The 26177-nt window shown below is 43.2% G+C and overlaps 2 protein-coding genes across 2 annotated transcripts; one reads left to right on the forward strand and one right to left on the reverse strand.

The window, feature by feature from the left end:
- Window positions 1–7173: 7173 nt before the first annotated feature.
- Window positions 7174–8169, reverse strand: LOC124290731. The gene has a single exon (XM_046727534.1). The coding sequence runs from the start codon at window positions 8167–8169 to the stop codon at window positions 7174–7176; it is 996 nt and encodes a 331-aa protein (XP_046583490.1).
- A 10284-nt stretch (window positions 8170–18453) lies between these two features.
- Window positions 18454–24898, forward strand: LOC124290732 (paraneoplastic antigen Ma6E-like). Its single transcript, XM_046727535.1, has 4 exons — window positions 18454–18728; window positions 19104–19283; window positions 23444–23540; window positions 24791–24898. Exons 1-4 carry the CDS (start codon window positions 18454–18456, stop codon window positions 24896–24898), a joined length of 660 nt encoding a protein of 219 aa, XP_046583491.1.
- The last annotated feature ends 1279 nt before the right edge of the window (window positions 24899–26177 follow it).

Here is a 26177-nt window from a genome sequence, read left to right on the forward strand (position 1 = left end):
TTCACACCCTTGATATTCATGACGAAAATGTGGCGCTTGGCTAGTATGATCATATGGTTGAGCAAGGGGTCACTATTGGCACAAAATAGTATATCTTGAGCTGAGAGTACGAATGTTCTGTGCAGGATACAATTAACAATTGGTGAATTCTTTCCAGAATAATCTAATGGTTGGACTTTCAATATATACATGATAAATATTCTCACTTACGTCACGTGATGTACATATGTCATTGTCAACTAGTTTCATTTTAAACAACTCTCGTTTTGTATAAGTAACTCTATGAATAAATTTATATTGAAAATCAAAAAGCCTTGTGTCTTTAATGGTTAGTCTATATTGCACAAATATGGTCTTCCAATCGATATGATCGTTTAATTCACTTCCCATTTGTCGCATACGTTTGGAAAATTGGATTTCGATATGAGACTATCGTAAACTGATCTAGATCCTTTAGTAGGTTTAATAAGATCATTCCAGGGGGAACTTATCGATACCTTTGTTATGTTTGGGTGTCCAGCAGTTAGAATGACTTCTTTCCATTTTGGGGGGAATACTGATGTTGCCACGATTAAGGTCAAGCACTGTGCCCTTAATATCAAATTTTGTTTTAAGTTCTGCAAATGAGAGTAACTCTCAGTCATTGAAAATGTCTTTAATATGAACATTTCCTTGTTTGAACCAGTTATTGATGATCAAATATGTGTTTCGAAACTGGTGATTTAACCCGAAAAGTTGCATAACAATGTCGTTTATGTTGATATGATTCACTACATATCCCTTTATATATCTATGCCAGGCATCAAGTGCATATTTATCTCACATACTTCCCGCTACCTTATTATTGAATCCTAAGAATGAATCAACTTATCCGCTTTTCTACATATCGCCATATCGCAATGTCGCTGTATCGCCATATCGCCATATCGCTGTATCGCCATATATGTCGCTGTATCGCCATATCGCGTCACCATATCGGAATATCGCCTTTTCGCGTTATCGCCATATCGCAATGTCGTTTCGTTTTACCGCCATTTCGTGTCGTATTATCGTCATTTCGTGTTGTGTTATCGCAATGTCGTATCGAGTTGTTGCCATTTCATGTTGCGTTATCGCTATATCGTGTCTTCTTATCGTCATGTCGTGTCGTGATATCGCTTTTTCGTTTTTGTCTGTATCGCAATATCGTGTCGCCATATCGCAATATCGTCTCGTACTATCGCTTTGTCGCGATATCGCCTAGATTTCTTCAGGGCGATAAAGCGATGGCCCGAATGAGCCACCATAATTCACAGCTGTCAGGCTGTGTTCAACACCCATAGCACAGAGTTCAACGCGAACTGCAGTGTTCGGCGTTATGTGTTAAGCATGTATTATTGAACACAAAGGATGTTTAAGGAAAGTAACCATACACATGTGATTACGCCTAGATGTGTACTACATTTGTCGGGACAGCCGATGTGAAAGTTTCTATCATTGGCTTGTCAACCTTGCATGTTTGATCAGCTCTCGGAGTAGACTACGTACTGTAGATATTGAAGCTCATATCAATCAATACCTATAGGGTACGCGTCATGAATACATTTGATCCATGCACTTCTAATGGGTATTTAACAGGCACATACCGTTCGAGTTTATCCATAGTTTGACGTTGCCTTACAGATTGGGTCATGCCTGTGAATGAATAATCTGCCTTCTGGGGGTAACGGGCATCGGTGACGTAACATATGTACATAGCAGTGTTGGTAGGTATGACTGACAGGTTTACCATGACAGCTGCTAGTCATTTGGCAGTATTAAATGTACTCATTTACCCCCTATCAAAGTTATTCATTCATGAACATCGCCACTGCTGTAGAATTGTAGCAGTTTTGTATATTCGCTATCGTTAATAGCACACAAGTGTTGGTTCAAATGGTGTACCGCGCTCAACAACCACATCATCTGACAATCCTTCAATGTAATGACACCCCTTCAAAAGTTTGTCCAACTAATTCCTAACCCTTCCCGAGGACGATAAACTGGCAAACTAGTATTTGTTTACGCGCTGTGTATGTGTAGACTACGCTGCCATTGTTTAAACTGTCAGTAATGATCATTGTTTCTGCACCCTCGTACCCTTGTCTAAAAGAAACGTATAGTTAGGAACTCGATTGAATGCACGTCCCCGTATCCCACCTGTGTGTATCAATGCTCATGACGTCAGTGAATTAGATTGTCTTGTTTGTGAGCACCATAAACCAGTATCACCGGTATAGCATGTCTGACAAAGGATATATATATATTTCCCCATGAATAAAAACAACATGTTTCTATGGCAATATTCAGCTAAACGCCATAAACGCTGTGCACTTGTATCACAATACCATCGAGCAGAACGTTAGTGTACAGGTTTGTTTGGTGCTTAACGCCGCCGTCAACAATATTCCAGCTGTATGGCGACGGTCTGTAAATATTCGAATCTGGACCAGTCAATCCAATGGTCAACAGCATGAGCATCGATCTACGCTTGTGGGATATGATGACGTGTCAACCAGGTCTACAGGGAGCAGTGTCACTATGTTAATGTTCTCACCTAACTATCCTATAGAACCGCTGTATGTACACAGTTGCCGGAACACCAGCCCTTCACAGGATGAGCGGGAGGGACACACGGCGTCCTCCACTAGATGTGTCATCGGAGAAGGTGAGAGAGATCGTTGTTGTCGTAGTCGTCGTTACTTTTATATTAATTTTCACCATTATTTAGCTTCATCGTCAACATCGACGTCATTATCATCCACATCATCCTGTGTTATTATTGATATCGCTGTTGTTATATATGTATGTGTACGGCAGGGCCAACCTCCCCGTAGCAGTCCTCCTTTAAGAACATCATAGTTGTTGCGATACATTCAATGTTAATTTCCCTATACTCTGTAGCTAGCTGGAAAACTGTCAGATGTCATGTTCGGTTAATACACATACATTGATACATGAGATACATGACATAAACACAAAGTCCAATCCCCGGCAGCTGTAAGGAGTACAGCCAATGAGGTTACAGATGTATATAAGTTACTGGCAATTCCTCTCAGTCACCCATGCAGTTACACCACATTGGCGGATCCAGAGGGGGGTTCAAGGGGTTCGACCACCCCACCCCCCACCCCCCTTTTGAAAATGACTTAAAACCACATTTAAGAATTTTTGGGGGTCTGCGGAGGCAATGGGGAATTCAGGGGGTTCGAACCCCATGAACCCGCCCCTTTCAAAATTCCCGGATCCGCCCATGCACCACAGAATGCGATCCAACTTTTGTGAATGTGTGACTGATCCACAGTGAGTTTTCCTTTCCCGACACCTATTTTAAATATGACCATATGTTCAAGGATTTAATGAAGGTATTGAACAGAAGATTCAGTCTTGACTATCGGACGGATGTCCGCGCGATACCCCACTTCCGACTCCAGTACGGTCCCACAAGTAGTGCTGAACAGCTTCCAACATATTGCATGATCAGTGATATTTAAAGTACTACATTATTATTGACCCACCCAGTGTGACAGTAGGTGGTTAAAGCACGACATCATTATTGCCCAGCCTATTGTGACAGTAAGTGGTTAAAGCACTACAATATTATTGCCCTGCCCCGTGTCACATTAGGTGGTTAAATCACAACATTATTATTGACCCACCCAGTGTCACAGTAGGTGGTTAAATCACTACATTATTATTGACCCACCCAGTGTGACAGTAGGTGGTTAAAGCACTACATTATTATTGACCCACCCAGTGTGACAGTAAGTGGTTAAATCACTACATTATTATTGACCCACCCAGTGTGACAGTAGGTGCTTAAAGCACTACATTATTATTGCCCTGCCCAGTGTGACACTAACTGGTTAAAGCACTACATTATTATTGCCCCGCCCAGTGTGACAATATGTGGTTAAAGCACTACATCATTATTGCCCCGCCCAGTGTGACAATAAGTGATTAAAATACTACATTATTATTGCCCCGCCCAGTGTGACATTAAGTTATTAAAATACTACATTATTATTGCCCCGCCCAGTGTGACATTAAGTGATTGAAATACTACAAAATTATTGCCCCGCCCGGTGTGACACTAACTGGTTAAAGCACTACATTGTTATTGACCCACCCAGTGTGACAGTAGGTGGTTCAAGCACTGCATTATTTTTGCCCTGCCCAGTGTGACTGTAAGTGGTTAAAGCACTACATTATTAGTGCCCCGCCTAGTGTGACTGTAAGTGGTTAAAGCACTACAGTATTATTGCCCCGCCCAGTGTAACAGTATGTGGTTAAAGCACTACATTATTATTGCCCTGCCCAGTGTGACAGTAGGTGGTTCAAGCACTACATTATTATTACCCCGCCCAGTTCGACAGTTAGTGATTAAAGCACTACATTATTATTGCCCAGCCCAGTGTGACAGTAAGTGGTTGAAGCACTACATTATTATTGCCCCGCCCAGTGTCACAGTAAGTGGTTAAAGCACTACATTATTATTGCCCCGCCCAGTGTAACGTTAAGTGGTTAAAGCACTACATTATTAGTGCCCCGCCCATCGTGACAGTAGGTGGTTCAAGCACTACATTATTATTGCCCTGCCCAGTGTGACTGAAAGTGGTTAAAGCACGACATTATATTTCCCCACCCAGTGTAACGTTAAGTGGTTAAAGCACTACATTATTATTGCCCTGCACATTGTGACAGTAGGTGGTTAAAGCACTACATTATTAGTGCCCCGCCCAGTGTGACTGAAAGTGGTTAAAGCACGACATTATTTTTTCCCCGCACATTGTGACAGTAGGTGGTTAAAGCACTACATTATTATTGCCCCGTCCAGTGTGACAGTAGGTGGTTAAATCACTACATTATTATTGCCCCACCCAGTGTGACAGTAGGTGGTTAAAGCACTACATTATTATTGCCCCGCCCAGTGTGACAGTAAGTGGTTAAAGCACTACATTATTATTGCCCCGCCCAGTGTGACAGTATGTGGTTAAAAAGCACTACATTATTATTGCCCGCCCAGTGTGACAGTAAGTGGTTAACATTATTATTGCCCGCACTACATTATTATTGCCCCGCCCAGTGTGACAGTAAGTGGTTAAAAGCACTACATTATTATTGCCCCGCCCAGTGTGACAGTAAGTGGTTAAAGCACTACATTATTATTGCCCCGCCCAGTGTGACAGTAGGTGGTTAAAGCACTACATTATTATTGCCCCGCCCAGTGTGACAGTAGGTGGTTAAAGCACTACATTATTATTGCCCCGCCCAGTGTGACAGTAAGTGGTTAAAGCACTACATTATTATTGCCCCGCCTAGTGTGACAGTAGGTGGTTAAAGCACTACATTATTATTGCCCCGCCCAGTGTGACAGTAGGTGGTTAAAGCACTACATTATTATTTGCCCCGCCCAGTGTGACAGTAGGTGGTTAAAGCACTACATTATTATTGCCCCGCCCAGTGTGACAGTAGGTGGTTAAAGCACTACATTATTATTGCCCCGCCCAGTGTGACAGTAAGTGGTTAAAGCACTACATTATTATTGCCCCGCCCAGTGTGACAGTAAGTGGTTAAAGCACTACATTATTATTGCCCCGCCCAGTGTGACAGTAGGTGGTTAAAGCACTACATTATTATTGCCCCGCCCAGTGTGACAGTAGGTGGTTAAAGCACTACATTATTATTGCCCCGCCCAGTGTGACTGAAAGTGGTTAAAGCACGACATTATTATTTCCCCGCCCAGTGTAACGTTAAGTGGTTACAGCACTACATTATTATTGCCCTGTACATTGTGACAGTAGGTGGTTAAAGCACTACATTATTAGTGCCCCGCCCAGTGTGACTGAAAGTGGTTAAAGCACGACATTATTATTGCCCCGCACATTGTGACAGTAGGTGGTTAAAGCACTACATTATTATTGCCCCGCCCAGTGTGACAGTAGGTGGTTAAAGCACGACATTATTATTGCCCCGCCCAGTGTGACAGTAGGTGGTTAAAGCACTACATTATTATTTCCCCGCCCAGTGTCACAGTAGGTGGTTAAAGCACTATGTACAGTGTTATTGTCCCGCCCAGTGTGTCGACAACATTTTCACTCCTGGGAGAGTACAGACTACGGTGACGTCACGATGATAGATCTACATTCATGCCCCAGCTGTCTGTGAGACTGTCGTTTATAGCAGGAGTAATGCTGGCGCGTAAAGCGACGTGCTCAGCTGCAGTGTCAGGGAGGTATATGACGACCTGTTGCACTAGTTCTGTGCTGCCTGTGGTAATGAATGTACGTAATGCACCTAATTAATGACATTTCTGTTTCTCTGTGGGGAGATTGGTCTCATTTCCTGATCGTGGGAACCTCACGACCCAGCGCCATGATATCAGCAAACCACATGCTTGTTGCTGAACTGATGCGGTTCAAGGGCATTTTTGAAAGGATAGGGACAGGTCAAATGGACTTTTTAAGTAGTCAGTCTGTCACATGGAATACGTCAACTTTAAGAACAACCATTCTTTACGATAACGCACTCTCTTGCATTAACCAAGATCGTCATCAAGTGTTCAAGCGAGGTTATTCAACACCGATTATATGTATTAGCGAACATGTGACCTGGCGGTTATATGGCCCTATGTGGTGTAGACACCAAACTATCTAAGAGTCTATAAAACGTCGTCGATTATCTAGTGTTTCATATCGTCTTTCCATGACAGACTGGAGGCAGTATCATGAGAACAGACTGGATAAAGGAGAATGGCGGAACGCACACATGCACGCCTCACGTTCATTCTGTAAATATGGACTTCACAGTACTTCTTTGAGCGGCATTGTTAGAAGTCAGATAGAACAGGTATATATGGATGACAACTTCTTTTATTGTAAAGGTTCTTGTATCGATTTTAAGTGAGAATGGTACAGGGAGAGAACAGGTGATATATATATACAACAAGACTCATTAACAATCAAGGCGGAATAACAATGTGATGATAACAAATAAAGGGATAACAGAGGATTATAGGATAAACATAGAGGCCAGTGGAAGCCAATGATACACAGAGCATAGAATGTATACACAATTAACAATGTGATGATAGTGAATAAAGGGTAGCAGAGGGTAACGGGGATACACATGGAAGCCAGTAGAAGCCAGTAATGTTTATACAAGAGACAAGGGGTGATTGATGAGCTCATTGTATGCAGTGGGGATAAAGTAGCCTTGATCTCTATTAATCAGTGGTCGGTATCGTTTGATGTTAATTCCTTCAGTTATCTTGCGTTTGGTAAAGTCTGATTGGTTTGTAGCGAGGATGGTGAAGTCAGTCCAGTTGATTTGGTGATTGGGATGAGTTGCTATGTGGTCTGATATGGCTGATTTCTGGTCTGATTTGATGGTTGAGGTCTGATGTTCCTTGATTCTGGTGTTGACGGGCCTGGATGTTTCTCCTATGTATGAGTGTCCACAATTGCAGTCAATTTTGTAGATTACGCCTTTGGGGTTGGGTTTCTTGGTTTGTGGGTATTTTCTGCCATTGGCCTGCAGGAGGTTGTTGATGGTGGCGGCAGTTGAAAAGGTGGTGTCTATGCCTGCTTGTTGCTTAAGGAGCCTGCTGATCTGGTGGGAAGGTTTGCCGATGTATGGGATGGAGATCTTTATAGGGGCAGATTCAGGTAGAGGAATTTTAGTAGTAGATGGTGATAATGTAGCTGCAATTGTCCTGTTCACTAACTGGGGTGGGTAGTGGTTAAGGCTGACAAATACTTCTTTCAGGTGGTTGATTTCGTCATGGAGATTCGTAGAACAGATGTTGTTAGCTCTTCTGGTAAGCGTGGAGATGATGCCTGACTTCACTCGTGGAGGGTGGTTGGACTGATAGTGGACATACTGGTTGGTGTGAGTAGGTTTCCGGTATACAGATGACTGAAGTTGGTTGGAATCGGTGCGGGATACAAGGACGTATAGGAATGGGATCTGGTTGTTGGTTTCAGTCTCCGTGGTAAATTTAACTCTTGGATGTTGCTTGTTCAGGTGGTGTAGCAGCTCAGCAGGGTCGTTGTCGGGTTTCAGAACCACAAATGTGTCGTCCACCTTCCGATACCAGCACATAGGCTTGAAAGGTGATGTGAGGAGGGCTTTCTCTTCTAGGTCTGACATATATCTCAGTGAGGATTGGTGATAGTGGCGGGCCCATAGGTAGTCCACGTATTTGGTCATATATATCGTCACCCCATGTGAAGTAAGTGGAGTCGATGCAGGCTGAGGTGAGGTTAACGATTGAGACTATTGAAAGTAGTTTGTTTCCGTTAAATTTACACCCATGTAATCAAATGATGATGTTTTATTGGGTAGACTCCAATAATAACCCTCGTCAACTCGAGGTTTAGGGGAATATAATGCAATCGAGTCGTCGGCAGTTCGTTTAAAGCATGCTGCCAATGTTAGTCTACTATCCCTGCACAACGAGTGAGTGTGTGAGTGAGTATGGTTCTATGCCGCTTTTAGCAATATTCCAGCAATATCACGACGGGGGACACCAGCCCTGTACCGAGTTTGCGTGAACGAAATGTTGATGTTTTCACATGTCTTTTCCAGTATTAGGAGATCGGGTGAGGAGGTTTCCATACATATACTCATGGGAACGAATAAGGGAACACATGAAAGTACAAGTGTCCCTTTATTTATTTCCAGACTTTCACCCACAGTGCAATACATACCTTGTGAAGTAACCTGGAAAAGACTAAAGGAACACTTGTACTTTCATGTGTTCCCTTATTCGTTTCCATGAGTATATCTCAGTAGGTTCAGTCTGGCTTCGTGCACCACAGGTACCCATGTTGAAGACAGTTGTCAACAGCAGTATCCAGACTATGTATGTCCCCGTTATACACACGAATGATTAAACTCGAGGCTATCTAGAAATACCAATCTAAACCACAAATGAGTGGGTTGGGTTTAACGGTAATAGGTTGTTTTTTGCAGTGTTTTAATGGGGTGAAAATCGAAAGTATTGCAGGTGTTGCATGTTTATCACGAGAGGAACCCCGGTCAGATAAACCGGTGATGTCGGGAAGACCAGTCCGGACAGTACACCCTGATCATGAATGGGCCAGGCCTGTGTTGCCTCACTAACACTTCCTGCAGCGTCTGATACAAAGACGGGATCAAGTCACCGATCTGCGCATTCACAAAACTTGCATTCAAGGTAGTTATTCTACAAGTTTGTATTGATAACGCCTATACCGGGGAGTTCAACACTATACTTCTATACAGCGGCGGGGTTGTGTTAAGGTCCAGATACACCGTCACGATGTCTCACAGCTCACTCAGTGTACATGAAGGGCATTAGGGACCGGCCACATATTCTTGGTTCGGTTGGTTGGTAGTGGGATGGCTGGTGGGGGTGTGCAGGATTGGAATTTTTAAAGAATAATAGACGTGTTATGAATGAAATACATCATCTGCATGCGTCATTTAGGCTCATAGGGATGGCGACATAAATGGTCGCCTCCCGTGTTGGTAAAGGTCCACACCACCCTATTACTGGGGATTGTAGTGTATGGGACGGTATGGTTCAGGTGGGTGGTTCATTGCATAATTGTCATACGACGGTGTAGGACGGTGCTGGGCGGTTGCCGCCGACCTCCTGGACATGTTCATCCCTTCCGCCAACACTTTCTGATCCATTCATACAGTTTCCGCTACTACCTTGGCGATTTCGCCCTCAGGGATATAGTCGAGACCAGTTAAATATGTTGTCGGCAGTTGAAAAGGTGGTGTCTATGCCTGCTTGTTGCTCAAGGAGCCTGCTGATCTGGTGGGAAGGTTTGCCGATGTATGGGATGGAGATCTTTATAGGGGCAGATTCAGGTAGAGGAATTTTAGTAGTAGATGGTGATAATGTAGCTGCAATTGTCCTGTTCACTAACTGGGGTGGGTAGTGGTTAAGGCTGACAAATACTTCTTTCGGGTGGTTGATTTCGTCATGGAGATTCGTAGAACAGATGTTGTTAGCTCTTCTGGTAAGCGTGGAGATGATGCCTGACTTCACACGTGGAGGTGGTTGGACTGATAGTGGACATACTGGTTGGTGTGAGTAGGTTTCGGTATACAGATGACTGAAGTTGGTTGGAATCGGTGCGGGATACAAGGACGTATAGGAATGGGATCTGGTTGTTGGTTTCAGTCTCCGTGGTAAATTTAACTCTTGGATGTTGCTTGTTCAGGTGGTGTAGCAGCTCAGCAGGGTCGTTGTCGGGTTTCAGAACCACAAATGTGTCGTCCACCTTCCGATACCAGCACATAGGCTTGAAAGGTGATATGAGGAGGGCTTTCTCTTCTAGGTCTGACATATATCTCAGTGAGATTGGTGATAGTGGCGTGCCCATAGTGGTCCAGTATTTGGTCATATATATCGTCACCCCATGTGAAGTGGAGTCGATGCAGGCTGATGTGAGGTTAATGATTGAGACTATTGAAAGTAGTTTGTTTCCGTTAAATTTACACCCATGTAATCAAATGATGATGTTTTATTGGGTAGACTCCAATCATAACCCTCGCCAACTCGAGGTTTAGGGGAGTATAATGCAATCGAGTCGTCGGCAGTTCGTTTAAAGCATGCTGCCAATGTTAGTCTACTATCCCTGCACAGCGAGTGAGTGAGAGGAGTGAGTATGGTTCTATGCCGCTTTAGCAATATTCCAGCAATATCACGACGGGGACACCAGCCCTGTACCGAGTTTGCGTGAACGAAATGTTGATGTCTTCACATGTTTTTTCCAGTATTAGGAGATCGGGTGAGGAGGTTTCCATACATATACTCATGGGAACGAATAAGGGAACACATGAAAGTACAAGTGTCCCTTTATTTATTTCCAGACTTTCACCCACAGTGCAATACATACCTTGTGAAGTAACCTGGAAAAGACTAAAGGAACACTTGTACTTTCATGTGTTCCCTTATTCGTTTCCATGAGTATATCTCAGTAGGTTCAGTCTGGCTTCGTGCACCACAGGTACCCATGTTGAAGACAGTTGTCAACAGCAGTATCCAGACTATGTATGTCCCCGTTATAGACACGAATGATTAAACTCGAGGCTATCTAGAAATACCAATCTAAACCACAAATGAGTGGGTTGGGTTTAACGGTAATAGGTTGTTTTTGCAGTGTTTTAATGGGGTGAAAATCGAAAGTATTGCAGGTGTTGCATGTTTATCACGAGGGGAACCCCGGTCAGACAAACCGGTGATGTCGGGAAGACCAGTCCGGACAGTACACCCTGATCATGAATGGGCCAGGCCCATGTGTTGCCTCACTAACACTTCCTGCAGCGTTTGATACAAAGACGGGATCAAGTGCCCGATCTGCTCATTCACAAAACTTGCATTCAAGGTAGTTATTCTACAAGTTTGTATTGATAACGCCTATACCGGGGAATTCAACACTATACTTCTATACAGCGGCGGTGTTGTGTTAAGGTCCAGATACACCGTCACGATGTCTCACAGCTCACTCAGTGTACATGAAGGGCATGAGGGACCGGCCACATATTCTTGGTTTGGTTGGTTGGTAGTGGGATGGATGGTGGGGGTGTGCAGGATTGGAATTTTTAAAGAATAATAGACGTGTTATGAATGAAATACATCATCTGCATGCGTCATTTTAGGCTCATAGGGATGGCGACATAAATGGTCGCCTCCCGTGTTGGTAAAGGTCCACACCACCCTATTACTGGGGATTGTAGTGTATGGGACGGTATGGTTCAGGTGGGTGGTTGATTGCATAATTGTCATACGACGGTGTAGGACGGTGCTGGGCGGTTGCCGCCGACATGTTCATCCCTTCCGCCAACACTTTCTGATCCATTCATACAGTTTCCGCTACTACCTTGGCGATTTCGCCCTCAGGGATATAGTCGAGACCAGTTAAATATGTTGTCTCTCCACATTCTGTCATCCACTGATGGATCTGGTCCAGCTGCTGCATCCACAAAGCTGAGCGTCCACAAAACGTCCGTTGTCAATAACCAAAGCCGAGATTTTCGAAGCTCTCTTGCTCTAAGATAGTCGCACGTCCGTTGTCAATATATGGACATTAAAATCCAGGTGTTTTATCTAAATGCGTCCCAGGGCGTCACTGATGATGCCGTTGTTTGTCCAACTGTCCCGTGCTGCGAGGCTGGACCTGTCATCAGACACATGCACGTGCATGTCGCCACATCATTCATTTCTTTTTCAATCAGTTCTTTCCCGACTGATCCTCACGATATCGCACCGGTGAAACTAGGCCTTATGTCCACTATGTAAAAGGTAAAGTGTCATATATGTAAATGACAGCTCCGACAGCGTATTCTTGAATGTGGTATTTGAAGACGCCATGACATCAACGAGGTGTAACAAACCAACGTCTCAATCTGTTGCTCGAACCCCTCAAATGAGCAGAACATCTGACATAAGCTTCTCGGACCCCACCGAGCTGGATCTTTCAAACAAAAGTCACACCAAAGGTAATAGTTTTCAAATTAATGTAAATACAAAGGACACGTTTTTATCCAATAGGAATATGTGGTGATTCTCTCTCTTTCTCCATGACTCCCTCTTATAACGCCAGGAAGTTTTAATTAGGGCAAACGTTGACACCTAAGTTTTCAAAATGCTTAACTGAATGTTGGGCAAACCACTGGCTGATCATGTCAGTGGTATCTCAAAAGCGGGTCTTCGTCGGACATTATACTCTATATTGTTATCCATAAACTTTCTTACTTTCTTATTCGTCACCAACTTCTAAATGCCATTTAAACAGATTAACTTAATGTTGTCAAACCAGCGGGACTGATCGTCGGACACCACTCTCGTAACTCTACAGTTTACGATTCACGTACGACAGCGGGACTGACCGTCGGACACCACTCTCGTAACTCTACAGGTTACGATTCACGTACGACAGCGGGACTGATCGTCGGACACCACTCTCGTAACTCTACAGGTTACGATTCACGTACGACAGCGGGACTGATCGTCGGACACCACTCTCGTAACTCTACAGGTTACGATTCACGTACGACAGCGGGACTGATCGTCGGACACCACTCTCGTAACTCTACAGGTTACGATTCACGTACGACACAGACTGATCGTCGGACAGGACTGTAACTCTCGTCACGACACGGGATCGTCGACACCACTCTCGTAACTCTACAGGTTACGATTCACGTACGACTGTCGTGACATAACAAATGTTTTGTGGCCAGGTACAGAACTAATTGTATTACACCCACTGTTGATCATGAATGTTCATAAGAAACATATTGAGGGTTTCCAGACACCAAACGTACAAGATAGACAATACAAGACTCTGCACTCGCGCTCACGAAACAAAGGAAGTGGGTATCCATTAAGGCTGTCTGTATCGGACTTCCCAACAACTAAAATACCACTCGAAGAGACCAAATATACAGATGGCGACTGTACGTCAGTGCACGTGTACTAAAGTGTCACAGAGTGATAAACATTACTGGGTTTGTTTATGCCAGGCTATATGTTTCGTTATAACAACTCAGCAAACGTTTCATTGTTTAGTAAAGTACACTGTACTTAATGACGCACTGCGTCTGTTCCGCCGTTCTACTGACAGACGTCACCGTCACAGCCTGGTCCAAACCCAGACAGTACCTGTCATGGTTTCTTTCATCACAGCCTGGTCCAAACCCAGACAGTACCTGTCATGATTACTTTCATCCATGGGGTAATTAAATGTTCAGATTCTGTCAATTAAAATGAAAGAAGATGGTGGGTTTATTTTGGGGTTGATATTTTTTGTTATTTCAAGTTGTGCCGCACCGGATTTCTATACGTCAGTGAACTCACTGCACAATGCCAGCGGTCAATCCCAGCCATGTACACACACACACACACTGATGTCTTCCCAGACTGTTTTAGCCCTCAATATTTACACCAGTGCTTCAAGCCCAGCTGCTGAAGCAATATCACGCAATTACACGTTCTCGACAAAATTGGAAAATTAATAAAATATCCTTTTTTTCAAAAACGTCAGTCACGATTTCAATAGGCATCGTGTGCACTTTGCACATAGTGGCAATTTGGAATGTGATCCCATACCATAAAGGTGTAATTCATTAATCATATAACAGGTATGTGGGAAGCAGAGATCCGTTGATGCACCAGTATCAACAATGTTCACGAGATATGCAAATAAACTACATTCCCCAGCTTGTCAATTTCACTTAACGGCCACATATGTCACGTGGTTGATCTAACCAAACGAGCACGTGGTCGCTGTCAACAAAAAGTGCGTGCAAACAGCGAGCGACTTGAAGTCTTATGAAGATGTTACGCCCGCTATTTGCGACCTTCGTCGCCTTTGGAGCAAGAATTTCGTGGACATTATGGCGGAAAGCAGACTGAGAAAGAAGTACAGTCCTTACCCAACTCTATCTGATAGTTTCTGTGACGGTAAGTCCAGATTCCGGACAAATCTGAATAACCCGGTAATCGGCAATTTCCGATGTCACGTGTAACGGTATCAGAAGATTGTCAGAGTGCCAGGCTAGGATGTAGATGATGTTTAGGTCGAAATCCTTCACACGGCAGTGGTGAAATTGTCAAACACATTCTGAATATTGTTTGTAAGTGGTATAAGACATGCAGACTACTTTTAGATCACCCCTGTGGTTTGTTTCTACCAGGGAGAATAGATTATCCCTGTTTCTACATAGCTTACTGAGAGTGCTGTGACAGACCTATATTACAGATGCCCGAAAGTGAGTGGTAGATATAAAGCAGGTGTCCGAAAGTGACTGGTAGATATAAACAGGTGTCCGAAAGTGAGTGGTGAATATAAGCAGGTGTCCGAAAGTGAGTGGTAAATATAAGCAGGTGTCCGAAAGTGAGTGGTAGATATAAGCAGGTGTCCGAAAGTGAGTGGTAAATATAAGCAGGTGTCCGAAAGTGAGTGGGAGATATAAGCAGGTGTCCGAAAGTGAGTGGTAGATATAAGCAGGTGTCCGAAAGTGAGTGGTAGATATAAAACAGGTGTCCGAAAGTGAGTGGTAGATATAAGCAGGTGTCCGATAGTGAGTGGTAGATATAATGTGCCCGAAAGTGAGTGGTAGATATAATGTGCCCCAAAGTGGGTGGTATATAAGCAGGTGTCCAAAAGTGAGTGGTAGATATAAGCAGGTGTCCGAAAGTGAGTGGTAGATATAAGCAGGTGTCCGAAAGTGAGTGGTAGGTATAAGCAGGTGTCCGAAAGTGAGTGGTAGATATAAGCAGGTGTCCAAAAGTGAGTGGTAGATATAATGTGCCTGAAAGTGAGAGGTATATATAAAGTGCCCGAAAGTAAGTGGTAGATATAATGTGCCCGAAAGTGAGTGGTAAATATAAGCAGGTGTCAGAAAGTGAGTGGTAGATATAATGTGCCTGAAAGTGAGTGGTATATATAATGTGCCCCAAAATGTGTGGTAAATATAAGCAGGTGCCCGAAAGAGAGTGGTAAATATATGCAGGTGTAGAAAAGTGAGTGGTAAATATAAGCAGGTGTCCAAAAGTGAGTGGTAAATATATGCAGGTGTAGAAAAGTGAGTGGTAAATATAAGCAGGTGTCCAAAAGTTAGTGGTAAATGTAAGCAGGTGTTCTAAAGTCAGTGGTAGATATAATGTGCCCGAAAATGAGTGGTAAATATAAGCAGGTGCCCGAAAGAGAGTGGTAAATATATGCAGGTGTAGAAAAGTGAGTGGTAAATATAAGCAGGTGTCCAAAAGTGAGTGGTAGATATATGCAGGTGTCCAAAAGTGTGTGGTAGATATAATGTGCCCGAAAGTGAATGGTAGATATAAGCAGGTGTCCGGAAGTGAGTGGTAGATATAATGTGCCCAAAAGTGAGTAGTAGATATAAGCAGGTGTCCAAAAGTGAGTGGTAGATATAATGTGCCCGAAAGTGAGTGGTATTTATAATGTGCCAGAAAGCGAGTGGCAGATATAATGTGCCCGAAAGTGAGTGGTAGATATAATGTGCCCGAAAGTGAGTGGTAGATATAAACAGGTGTCCAAAAGTGAGTGGTAGATATAATCATGTGCCCACCAGTGAGCTGTAGATATAATGTGCCCGACAGTGAGTAGTAGATATAATCATGTGCCCACCAGTGAGTAGTAGATATAATCATGTGCCCGACAGTGAGTGGTAGACATAATGCCCGACATAATGTGCCCAACAGTGAGTAGTAGATATAATCATGTGCCCGACAGTGGGTGGTAAATATAATGTGCCCAACAGTGAGTAGTAGATATAATCATGTGCCCGACATTGAGTGGTAGATATAATGTGCCCAACAGTGAGTGGTAGATATAATCATGTGCCCGACAGTGGGTGGTAAATATAAGCAGGAGTCCGAAAGTTGAAGATAGATATATAGCAGTCCGTGTACCCACTGGAATGATACTGAAATTTGACGTTTTCTTCACAAAACCGTTAATCTGGTACCAACACCAATACATCTATAAGGATTAGATCCTTGACCTCATAGCCATCTATGTATTTTGGGGAACCTTTGGATTTTATTATAATAAACTGTTATTTTTTGTACATGAACAGTTTATGCAGTCACAATGAACGGAAAATAGATGTTTGGCATGTATGATGTACTGACATTACATGAGTTTGTCATCATTGGGTCAGTTTTTGTATTTGACTAAAAACACTTGAAGGTCATGTAACTTTTACTGTAAACACTGCAAGGCCTATGTATTATTGATAGATCAAGGACAGCCCCTAGTATCAACCTACTCTTGATCTTGGAACACTGGTTCCAGGCGACATGTCATGATATTTGTGTTGAAACAGCTCCAACCTCTGCCGTAACGTGTGTTATGATTAATGAGTAGGTGTTCCTTTTTCTCAAAATGACCTATGCTTGTCTCAGTGCTGTTTGTTAAAATGTACATTCAGGATGGCCAACAAATATCTGAAACTGCAGCAAAACCGTGACCTTAGCATGAGGTGAATTGCGTAATAATATTACATGAATGTGGTTCAGGAAAGATGAACACTAACATCTTTGTGTTATAACCAAAGTAAGTGTTGTAGCTTTCTGAGATGGAATATGAACCATGGACCTCTCTTAGAAGTTAAAGGTGTCATTTGTGGTATTTACAGCTGTCTTCTACAGTACTAATCCTTACATAAACCAGTAACAGACATCCACCTCTATCCTGACAGTCTTGCTATGAATGTAAGCTACATATACACAGACAACAAGCCTACAGACAGACATTGTGTACTGGTGTGCTTGCCCAGCTGGGTCTGCTGTCTTATGTTGGTGTCTGTTGTATGGTATACAGTGTGTTTTGTTGAGAAACACGCCTAATGAATATTCTGAACACTCATTTTGAGATAAGGATGTATATCGAGTCCTGTTTTATTGATTCTCACTGGATTGACATGTTGCAAGGGGAACGGCAGGCTGCTCATGTAACTGGTGTAAGTCTGAACAGAATAAAGCTGAGCAGAGATACTCTTCTCAGGTATCAGTAGTTATATTGTAAAGTACATATTCTAAAATGTCCTTAAGGAACATGGATTGTCAGCTTAATGTTTCAAACTATTGAAAAATGTATTCTGTGAATCTAACATTTTATGTGCCCAGCTGAGCTTGAAATAATAAAATTGACTTCCTATAACTGGGACAGAGTACAGCAATGTATTAGGCTAAGAAAGATGTGCACCTAATTTTGGATTTCAGTTTCCTGCTAGTTATTCATAGCTACATAGATCATGGTTGGTGACAGGGCTGTCATATGAAATCTTGATGGTGACAGATGACATGCTGTTGGGGTTAGGTCCATTGCTTGGTGTGTCTGGATTCACCTAGTATACTTGAGAAGTCCAACCCTGTGGACCTGCGATGGAGAGACAGAGACTGGGCATACCGGGTAGGTAGGGTGTAGTGGAGGTGGGCACATCATAACCTGATGACAGTGGACCTGCGATGGAAAGACCGAGACTGGGCATACCGGGTAGGTAGGGTGTAGTGGAAGTGGGCACATCATAACCTGATGACAGTGGAGAGACAGGAGGGGCTGTGGTGGACGATCAGGTTGTTGGGAACCTGGCGGGCACTTTAGGGGCAGTAGATGGAAGGATATGGTGGTTGGTGAGGTTGGGGCAGCAGGATGTGGTGGGGTGGATGGAGTGTGGGAGTAGATAAGGATGTGGTGGTGGTGGGGCAGTAAATAAGGATGGTGGATGGTGAGGATTAGAGATGGGAGAGGGAGTTGGGCAGTAGGATCTGGTGGATGGTGAAGGTTGGGGTAAGGATATGGTGGATGGTGAGGTTGGGGCAGTAGATAAGGATGTGGTGGATGGTGAGGCGTTGGAGCAGTATGATAAGGATGGTGGATGGTGAGGTTGGGGCAGTAGATAAGGATGTGGTGGATGGTGAGGTTTTGGGCAGTAGATAAGGATGTGGTGGATGGTGAGGTTGGGGCAGTAGATAAGGATGTGGTGGATGGTGAGGTTGGGGCAGTAGATAAGGATGTGGTGGATGGTGAGGTTGGGGCAGTAGATAAGGATGTGGTGGATGGTGAGGTTGGGGCAGTAGATAAGGATGTGGTGGATGGTGAGGTTGGGGCAGCAGATAAGGATGTGGTGGATGGTGAGGTTGGGGCAGTAGATAAGGATGTGGTTGATGGTGAGGTGAGGTTGGGGCAGTGAGATGGATGGGATGGGTTAGGGCCGTGAATGGATGTGATGGGTGAGGTTAGGGCAGTAGATAAGGATGTGGTGGATGGTGAGGTTGGGGCAGTAGATAAGGATATGGTGGATGGTGAGGTTGGGGCAGTAGATAAGGAGGATGGTGATAAGGGCAGTAGATAAGGATGGTGGTGGTGGTGAGGTTGGGGCAGTAGATAGGATATTGGTGGATGGTGGTTAAGGATTAAGGATATGGTGGATAGTGAGAGTTGGGGCAGTAGATAAGGATAATGGTGGATGGTGAGGTTGGGGCAGTAGATAAGGATGTGGTGGATGGTGAGGTTAGGGCAGTAGATAAGGATGTGAGTGGATGGTGAGGTTAGGGCAGTAGATAAGGATGTGGTGGATGGTGAGGTTGGGGCAGTAGATAAGGATGTGGTGGATGGTGAGGTTGGGGCAGTAGATAAGGATGTGGTGGATGGTGAGGTTGGGGCAGTAGATAAGGATGTGGTGGATGGTGAGGTTGGGGCAGTAGATAAGGATGTGGTTGATGGTGTGGTGAGGTTGGGGCAGCCGATAAGGATGTGGTGGATGGTGAGGTTGGGGCAGTAGATAAGGATGTGGTAGATGGTGAGTTTGGGGCAAGAGAGGTAGACAATTAGGATGTACCTGATGATGAAATTGTTATAAATCATTGTGATATATCAGACCTAAGTTTGCACTCAGTATAATGGGTATCGAACATTAATGTTGATATAGCAGTGACTGAAATGATGAGTTGTCTTATATTTCACTGATTACAGGGCCAATGAATTGGTGTTAAAATACTGTGTCACAAATCTCAAATTGCCTATTATTTTACATCACTATAAGCTGAGCTGTGTTGTAAATAATACAATACGAACAAGACAAACAACTGACAGTGTAGACAACACCCCATGGTCTGGGACACAGCCTGGTACCTGGTACCCATTGTGTTAACCTGAAACCCATTGTGTTAATGATACCCATTGTAACCACCTGGTACTCATTGTGTTAACCTGATACCCATTGTGTTAACCTGATACCCCTGGTACCCAATGTAATCACCTGGTACCCATTGTGTCCATCTGGTGCCCATTGTGTCCATCTGGTGCCAATTGTGTCCACATGGTACCCATTATAGCCACTTATACCCATTTTGTCCATCTGGTACCCATTATAACCACTTATACCCATTGCAACCACCTGATGCCCATTGTAACCACCTGGTACCAATTGTAACCACATGGTACCCATTGTGTCCACCTGGTGCCCATTGTGTTAACCTGATGCCCATTGTGTCCACCTGGTACCCATTGTAACCACATGATACTCATTGTGTTAACCTGATACCCATTGTGTTAACCTGATACCCATTGTGTTAACCTGATGACCATTGTGTCCATCTGGTACCCATTGTAACCACCTGATACCTATTGTGTTAACCTGATACCCATTGTAACCACCTGATACCCATTGTAACCACCTCGTACCCATTGTAACCACCTGATACCCATTGTAACCACTTGTACCCATTGTGTCCACCTGATACCCATTGTAACCACCTCGTACCCATTGTGTCCACCTGGTACGTGATACCCATTGTGTCCACCTGATGCCCATTGTGTCCACCTGATACCCATTGTAACCACCTCGTACCCATTGTGTCCATCTGGTACGTGATACCCATTGTGTCCACCTGATGCCCATTGTGTTCACCTGATACCCATTGTGACCACCTGGTACCCATTGTGTCCACCTGATACCCATTTTGTCCACCTGGTACCCATTGTGACCACCTGGTGCCCATTGTGTCCACCTGATACCCTTTGTGTTCACCTGATTCCCATTGTAACCACCTGATACCCATTGTGACCACCTCGTACCGCCTGTAGTCACCTGGTACCCATTGTGTCCATCTGGTACCCATTGTGTCCACCTGATGCCCATTGTGTTCACCTGATACCCATTGGGCATACCCAATCTCAAATTGCCTATTATTTTACATCACTATAAGCTGAGCTGTGTTGTAAATAATACAATACGAACAAGACAAACAACTGACAGTGTAGACAACACCCCATGGTCTGGGACACAGCCTGGTACCTGGTACCCATTGTGTTAGCCTGAAACCCATTGTGTTAATGATACCCATTGTAACCACCTGGTACTCATTGTGTTAACCTGATACCCATTGTGTTAACCTGATACCCCTGGTACCCAATGTAATCACCTGGTACCCATTGTGTCCATCTGGTGCCCATTGTGTCCATCTGGTGCCAATTGTGTCCACATGGTACCCATTATAGCCACTTATACCCATTTTGTCCATCTGGTACCCATTATAACCACTTATACCCATTGCAACCACCTGATGCCCATTGTAACCACCTGGTACCAATTGTAACCACATGGTACCCATTGTGTCCACCTGGTGCCCATTGTGTTAACCTGATGCCCATTGTGTCCACCTGGTACCCATTGTAACCACATGATACTCATTGTGTTAACCTGATACCCATTGTGTTAACCTGATACCCATTGTGTTAACCTGATGACCATTGTGTCCATCTGGTACCCATTGTAACCACCTGATACCTATTGTGTTAACCTGATACCCATTGTAACCACCTGATACCCATTGTGTCCACCTGGTACCTCATTGTAACCACCTGATACCCCCATTGTAACCACTTGTACCCATTGTGTCCACCTGATACCCATTGTAACCACCTCGTTACCCATTGTGTCCACCTGAGTGCATTGATGATGATACCCATTGTGTCCACCTGATGCCCATTGTGTCCACCCTGATACCCATTGTGTCCACCTGCCCATTGTGTGCCCATTTGTCCACCTGATACCCATTGTGACCACCTGGGTACCCATTGTGTCCACCTGATACCCATTTTGTCCACCTGGTACCCATTGTGTCCACCTGATACCCATTGTGTCCACCTTGTGCCCATTGTGTCCACCTGGTGCTAATTGTGATACCCATTGTGTAACCCACCTTCCCATTGTAACCACCTGATGCCCATATACCCATTTGTGTACCCATTATTGCAACCGCCTGTAACCACCTGGTACCCATTGTGACCACCTGGTGCCCCATTGTGTCCACCTGATGCCCATTGTGTCTGATCCATTGTGACCCTGGTACCACATTATGTGTACCCACCCATTGTAACCACCTGATACCCATTGTGACCACCTGGTACCCATTGTGTCCACCTGGTACCCATTGTGTCCATCTGATACCCATTGTAACCACCTGATGTCCACATGGTGCCCATTGTGTCCCCATTGTAACCACCTGATACCCATTGTGACCACCTCTGGTACCCCCTGTAGTCACCTGGTACCCATTGTGTCCATCTGGTACCCATTGTGTCCACCTGATGCCCATTGTGTTCACCTGATACCCATTGGGTCCACCTAATACCCATTGTGTCCACCTGGTACCCATTATAACCACTTATACCCATTGTGTCCACCTGGTACCCATTATAACCACTTATACCCATTGTGTCCACATGGTACCCATTATAACCACTTATACCCATTGTGTCCATCTGGTACCCATTATAGCCACTTATACCCATTGTGTCCATCTGGTACCAATTATAACCACTTATACCAATTGTGTCCATCTGGTACCCATTATAACCACTTATACCCATTGTGTCAATCTGGTACCCATTATAACCACTTATACCCATTGTGTCCACATGGTACCCATTATAACCACTTATACCCATTGTGTCCACATGGTACCCATTATAACCACTTATACCCATTGTAACCACATGGTACCCATTATAGCCACTTATACCCATTGTAACCACATGATACCTCTTTGTGACCACCTGGTGCCCTTTATTAAAACCTGATACCAATTATGATCATCAGGTTTAAATCAATATAACCAAGACAATGTGTCCTCGACAAATCCTAGTTTTTATTTGAAAGTTTTTAAGTAAATGCAGCATTAAATCACACAGTTAGAATATATGTAATCATCTGCAGTATGTAATTAAAACGACAGATTTAATTACCATGTATGGTGAGGCTTTTACACTGGATTACATGCTCTGCCAACTCTAAATAGGAAAAGTACAGAAAATATGAAACTCTAAAGTGTTATGTCATTTCCTTCCAGTAAATGTAAAAGTTTGTATTTGTCACAAATCTCTTTTATTAATACAATATGTTAAATGATAAGGCAGGTTTGACTAGCAATTAGATGAGAGCATAATATTCAGGTAATGTTTAGAAAGACAAAATATATTTTCTTGAATAATTTTTTCCCAAAGTGTGTTGACCAAACAATGAGAAAGGTTGGTCTAAACACAGAAGAGACATTTGTGTGAAAAATAGAATGCTGTAAGACAAAAGAGATGCAACAGTATTGCTGAAGAAACAGCAGAACAATGAGCGTGGATGTGACACTAGGGAAAGCAGGTGTTCTACTGCATCAGAAGGATCCATTGTAGAGTGAGTTTATTTTTAAACCACTTAAAGCGATATTCCAGCAATATCCAGCTGGGGTACACCAGAAATGGGCTTCACACATTGTACCCATGTGGGGAATCGAACCGAGGTCTTTAGCGTGACAAGCGAATGCTTTAACCACTGGGCTACCCTACTGGCTATGGCAGAGTGTGAGAGGTGCAGTTCATGATCTGTCTGTGTTCGTCAGGGTGTTCACCAGCACACCTTCCAAACCTGCTGTTGTTATTGACAGAATGGATTATGCAGATTCTCAGGTTCAGTTGTCAGGTCACAAAGTTTTGAAAGTTTGTTTAGCACTACATGTTAATTCATTCTTCAGACTGTTGTCATCTTTAACACCTTGAAATAGCAGCATGGGAATATCTTGCACAGAAAACCTAGAGGCCCCATGGCCAGAGACCAGGTTGGGGATTGTTCTTCTGGTTTTTGTAGATTCAATTCACCAAGGTTTTCCTCCCTGGCTTGCTCCAAGTGTTGACAGTGGACACAATACAAACCCCTGCACCTGTTTTTCAAAATGTGCAAATGTTTGAGTCACTTTCTTCCCTATGAGCAAGGCTAGTCTGACGATCACTTGTATGTGATTGTTTTATATCCTGAACCTTAGGCTGTTGTAAAAATTACATGAAAAGTTATTACTGAAACTTGATACACATATTTTAACAAGATGACATACATCTGCACATTCCCTCTCCTTGAGTGATCTGTTGGTATTTGCAGGGCAACAGTTAACCATGTTATATAGGGCCCATCATATCAATGTGGCCTAAGCTGGGTGGAAGTGAAGTATGTGATCTCTGAATCTTCATGATGATGATGATTGACTGGCTTCCTGAGATATGATGTCCTAAGTTTTCATCTGCAAAATCACATCTCATTTCTGTGCAGATCGTTAAGAATGAAATGACATCGGTAACCTATAAGGTCACTGATTACAAACTAAAACAATTGGAATGCTGGATGCTAAGTTGAATCTCCAGCATCTCCTGATGTCAGAGACATCAACACACAAACCTTGTATGGACTTTCATGTTGACTTGATACATCCAGGAACCCTGGTGAGATTCTCTAGGTCCTGTATACCAGGGGATATGTTAGGATTAAATGATCTAAATATGTGTCGACATTGATGAATGGAGGGGAACCAGTACTATCGGGACCACTCTCTGTCCCACATTGGGTGTCATGTTAGTGTTGAGTATCTAACATGATGTAGATTGTAGAACCGCACAGCATTAGGTCTCTTCAGCATTAAAGTTTATCTTCTGTGAGTGGCATGTAGAATTTGGTGTGATGAACTAGGGAGATAGTTCTATGGATATGCCACTTGTTTATTACACTATATGCAATATTTCATCACTTGCTTGATAACAGTGAGTTTGTAACAGAGAAATTGTACAGTATATATTCATAGAACGTTCTTCCTTAATGTTTATTATAGGTTAGGACTGGTTAAGGAGGTTGGCCTTGATACTATTTTTAATATATGTTAAATATACTGGTTATATGTAACCTCAGTTTTGTTTACTTGTAGGGCATAATTTCTGACCCTACCCCAGATGACATAGATTCAGTTTTTGATGAGAACCCAGGTCAAGAAAGCAGACCTCTTCTTAAACAGTGTTTGAAAGGTAAAACTTGACACCATCAGATGCTTTTCTTGATCTCATTTCTTCAGCTGGACTAATTTACTGTAACAAATGTTTATGAGATAATAAATCCTTGTAACTTGTGTCTTTCAGCACCATTCCTTCTTCATTTTGGAATTAACTTGAGAATGCTATTTAAACTATAATATTTCAGTGAAGTGTAGAGATGCATCCTTGTATATACCCAAAGACAAATGACCAAAACAGTATAAAAATCTCTAATTTGTTGATTCTGTTTACATTCATCAGTTGTTGTATGTGAAGGGTTTGGTGGGGCAGCCTAGTGGTTGAACTATTGTCTTGTCTCACCAAGGATCAGGGTTCGATACATCTCATTGGGTACAATGTGTGGAGCACAGTTAGATTTTCAATTATTATCAAGTAAATTGATCACTGCCACTTTATTTGAAGCATCCAACATAAATCATAAGACATGAAGTATCCAGAATAGATGTAGAGTATTTTTGTGATATTAAATGTGGAAAAAAACTCAAAAGAGAAAAAATATAAAACGACGGCCGTAAGTGAAGGCTGACCCATCCAAGGGAGACTACTCATGTCAAGTCATTAGCCAGTCATTTGGCACAGTTCCAGCTTGTGTTCCACATATTTACAGTGTAAATATTGTTTGTTTGTGAGCACACAGACAGACAAGAGGGCAGCTGCACCCACTGTTATATGTATCAGCCAGAGACACTCAAATATTTGAGGCTGATGTCAGTTTGTTGAGTCTAGATTCAACTGAAGTAACTTCATGTTAATGTTTTGTCAATTTGGGACAGTGTTACAATTGAATCAGAAACTGTGCATATAGAGCATGAAAAACTCATGAGCTGGCATTGTGTTAGATGAAAATTATTTGTTGTTTGAACATATTAGGTTTAATGTTTAAGGGACTGTTCATAATTTATGGCTGGGGGTGGGGGTGATGATGATTTTTATGTAGAAGCATGTACAATGTGAATGACCCCCCTAAAATTCATGTACAAAATCAATGATCCCCCCTTCCCTTCCCATAATTTCTAAGCATAATTTTAAACATCTTTTTATGTACAAAATTGCTGATCCCCCCTAGCTCCCCAGAACAAAATGGGTGACCCCCCCTTAAAATCATCATCACCCCCGGTAGCCATACATTATGAACGGTCCCTAACCATTTAAAAAACAAATATTTGCAAGAAAAAAAATTTATTTGATATTTCATACTAGGGAGCATATATGGTATACATAGAGGATACTAAACGGCCTTCCGTGTAATACCATTTTTATTAA

Source organism: Haliotis rubra, unplaced genomic scaffold (assembly GCF_003918875.1).
Source record: "Haliotis rubra isolate DU_JTF1 unplaced genomic scaffold, ASM391887v1 Scf472, whole genome shotgun sequence".
Taxonomy (NCBI): Eukaryota; Metazoa; Mollusca; class Gastropoda; order Lepetellida; family Haliotidae; genus Haliotis; species Haliotis rubra.

Excerpts from the sequence above, each read along its gene's own strand:
- LOC124290731 (XM_046727534.1), bottom strand. The coding sequence starts at position 8,169 with ATGTCAGACCTAGAAGAGAAAGCCCTCCTCACATCACCTTTCAAGCCT.
- LOC124290732 (XM_046727535.1), top strand. The coding sequence starts at position 18,454 with ATGTGGTGGATGGTGAGGTTTTGGGCAGTAGATAAGGATGTGGTGGAT. Across the intron at positions 19,284-23,443 it reads GTGGTTGATGGTGTGGTGAG|GGTGTTCACCAGCACACCTT; the intron begins GTTGGGGCAGCC and ends TGTGTTCGTCAG. Across the intron at positions 23,541-24,790 it reads CAGGTCACAAAGTTTTGAAA|GGCATAATTTCTGACCCTAC; the intron begins GTTTGTTTAGCA and ends GTTTACTTGTAG.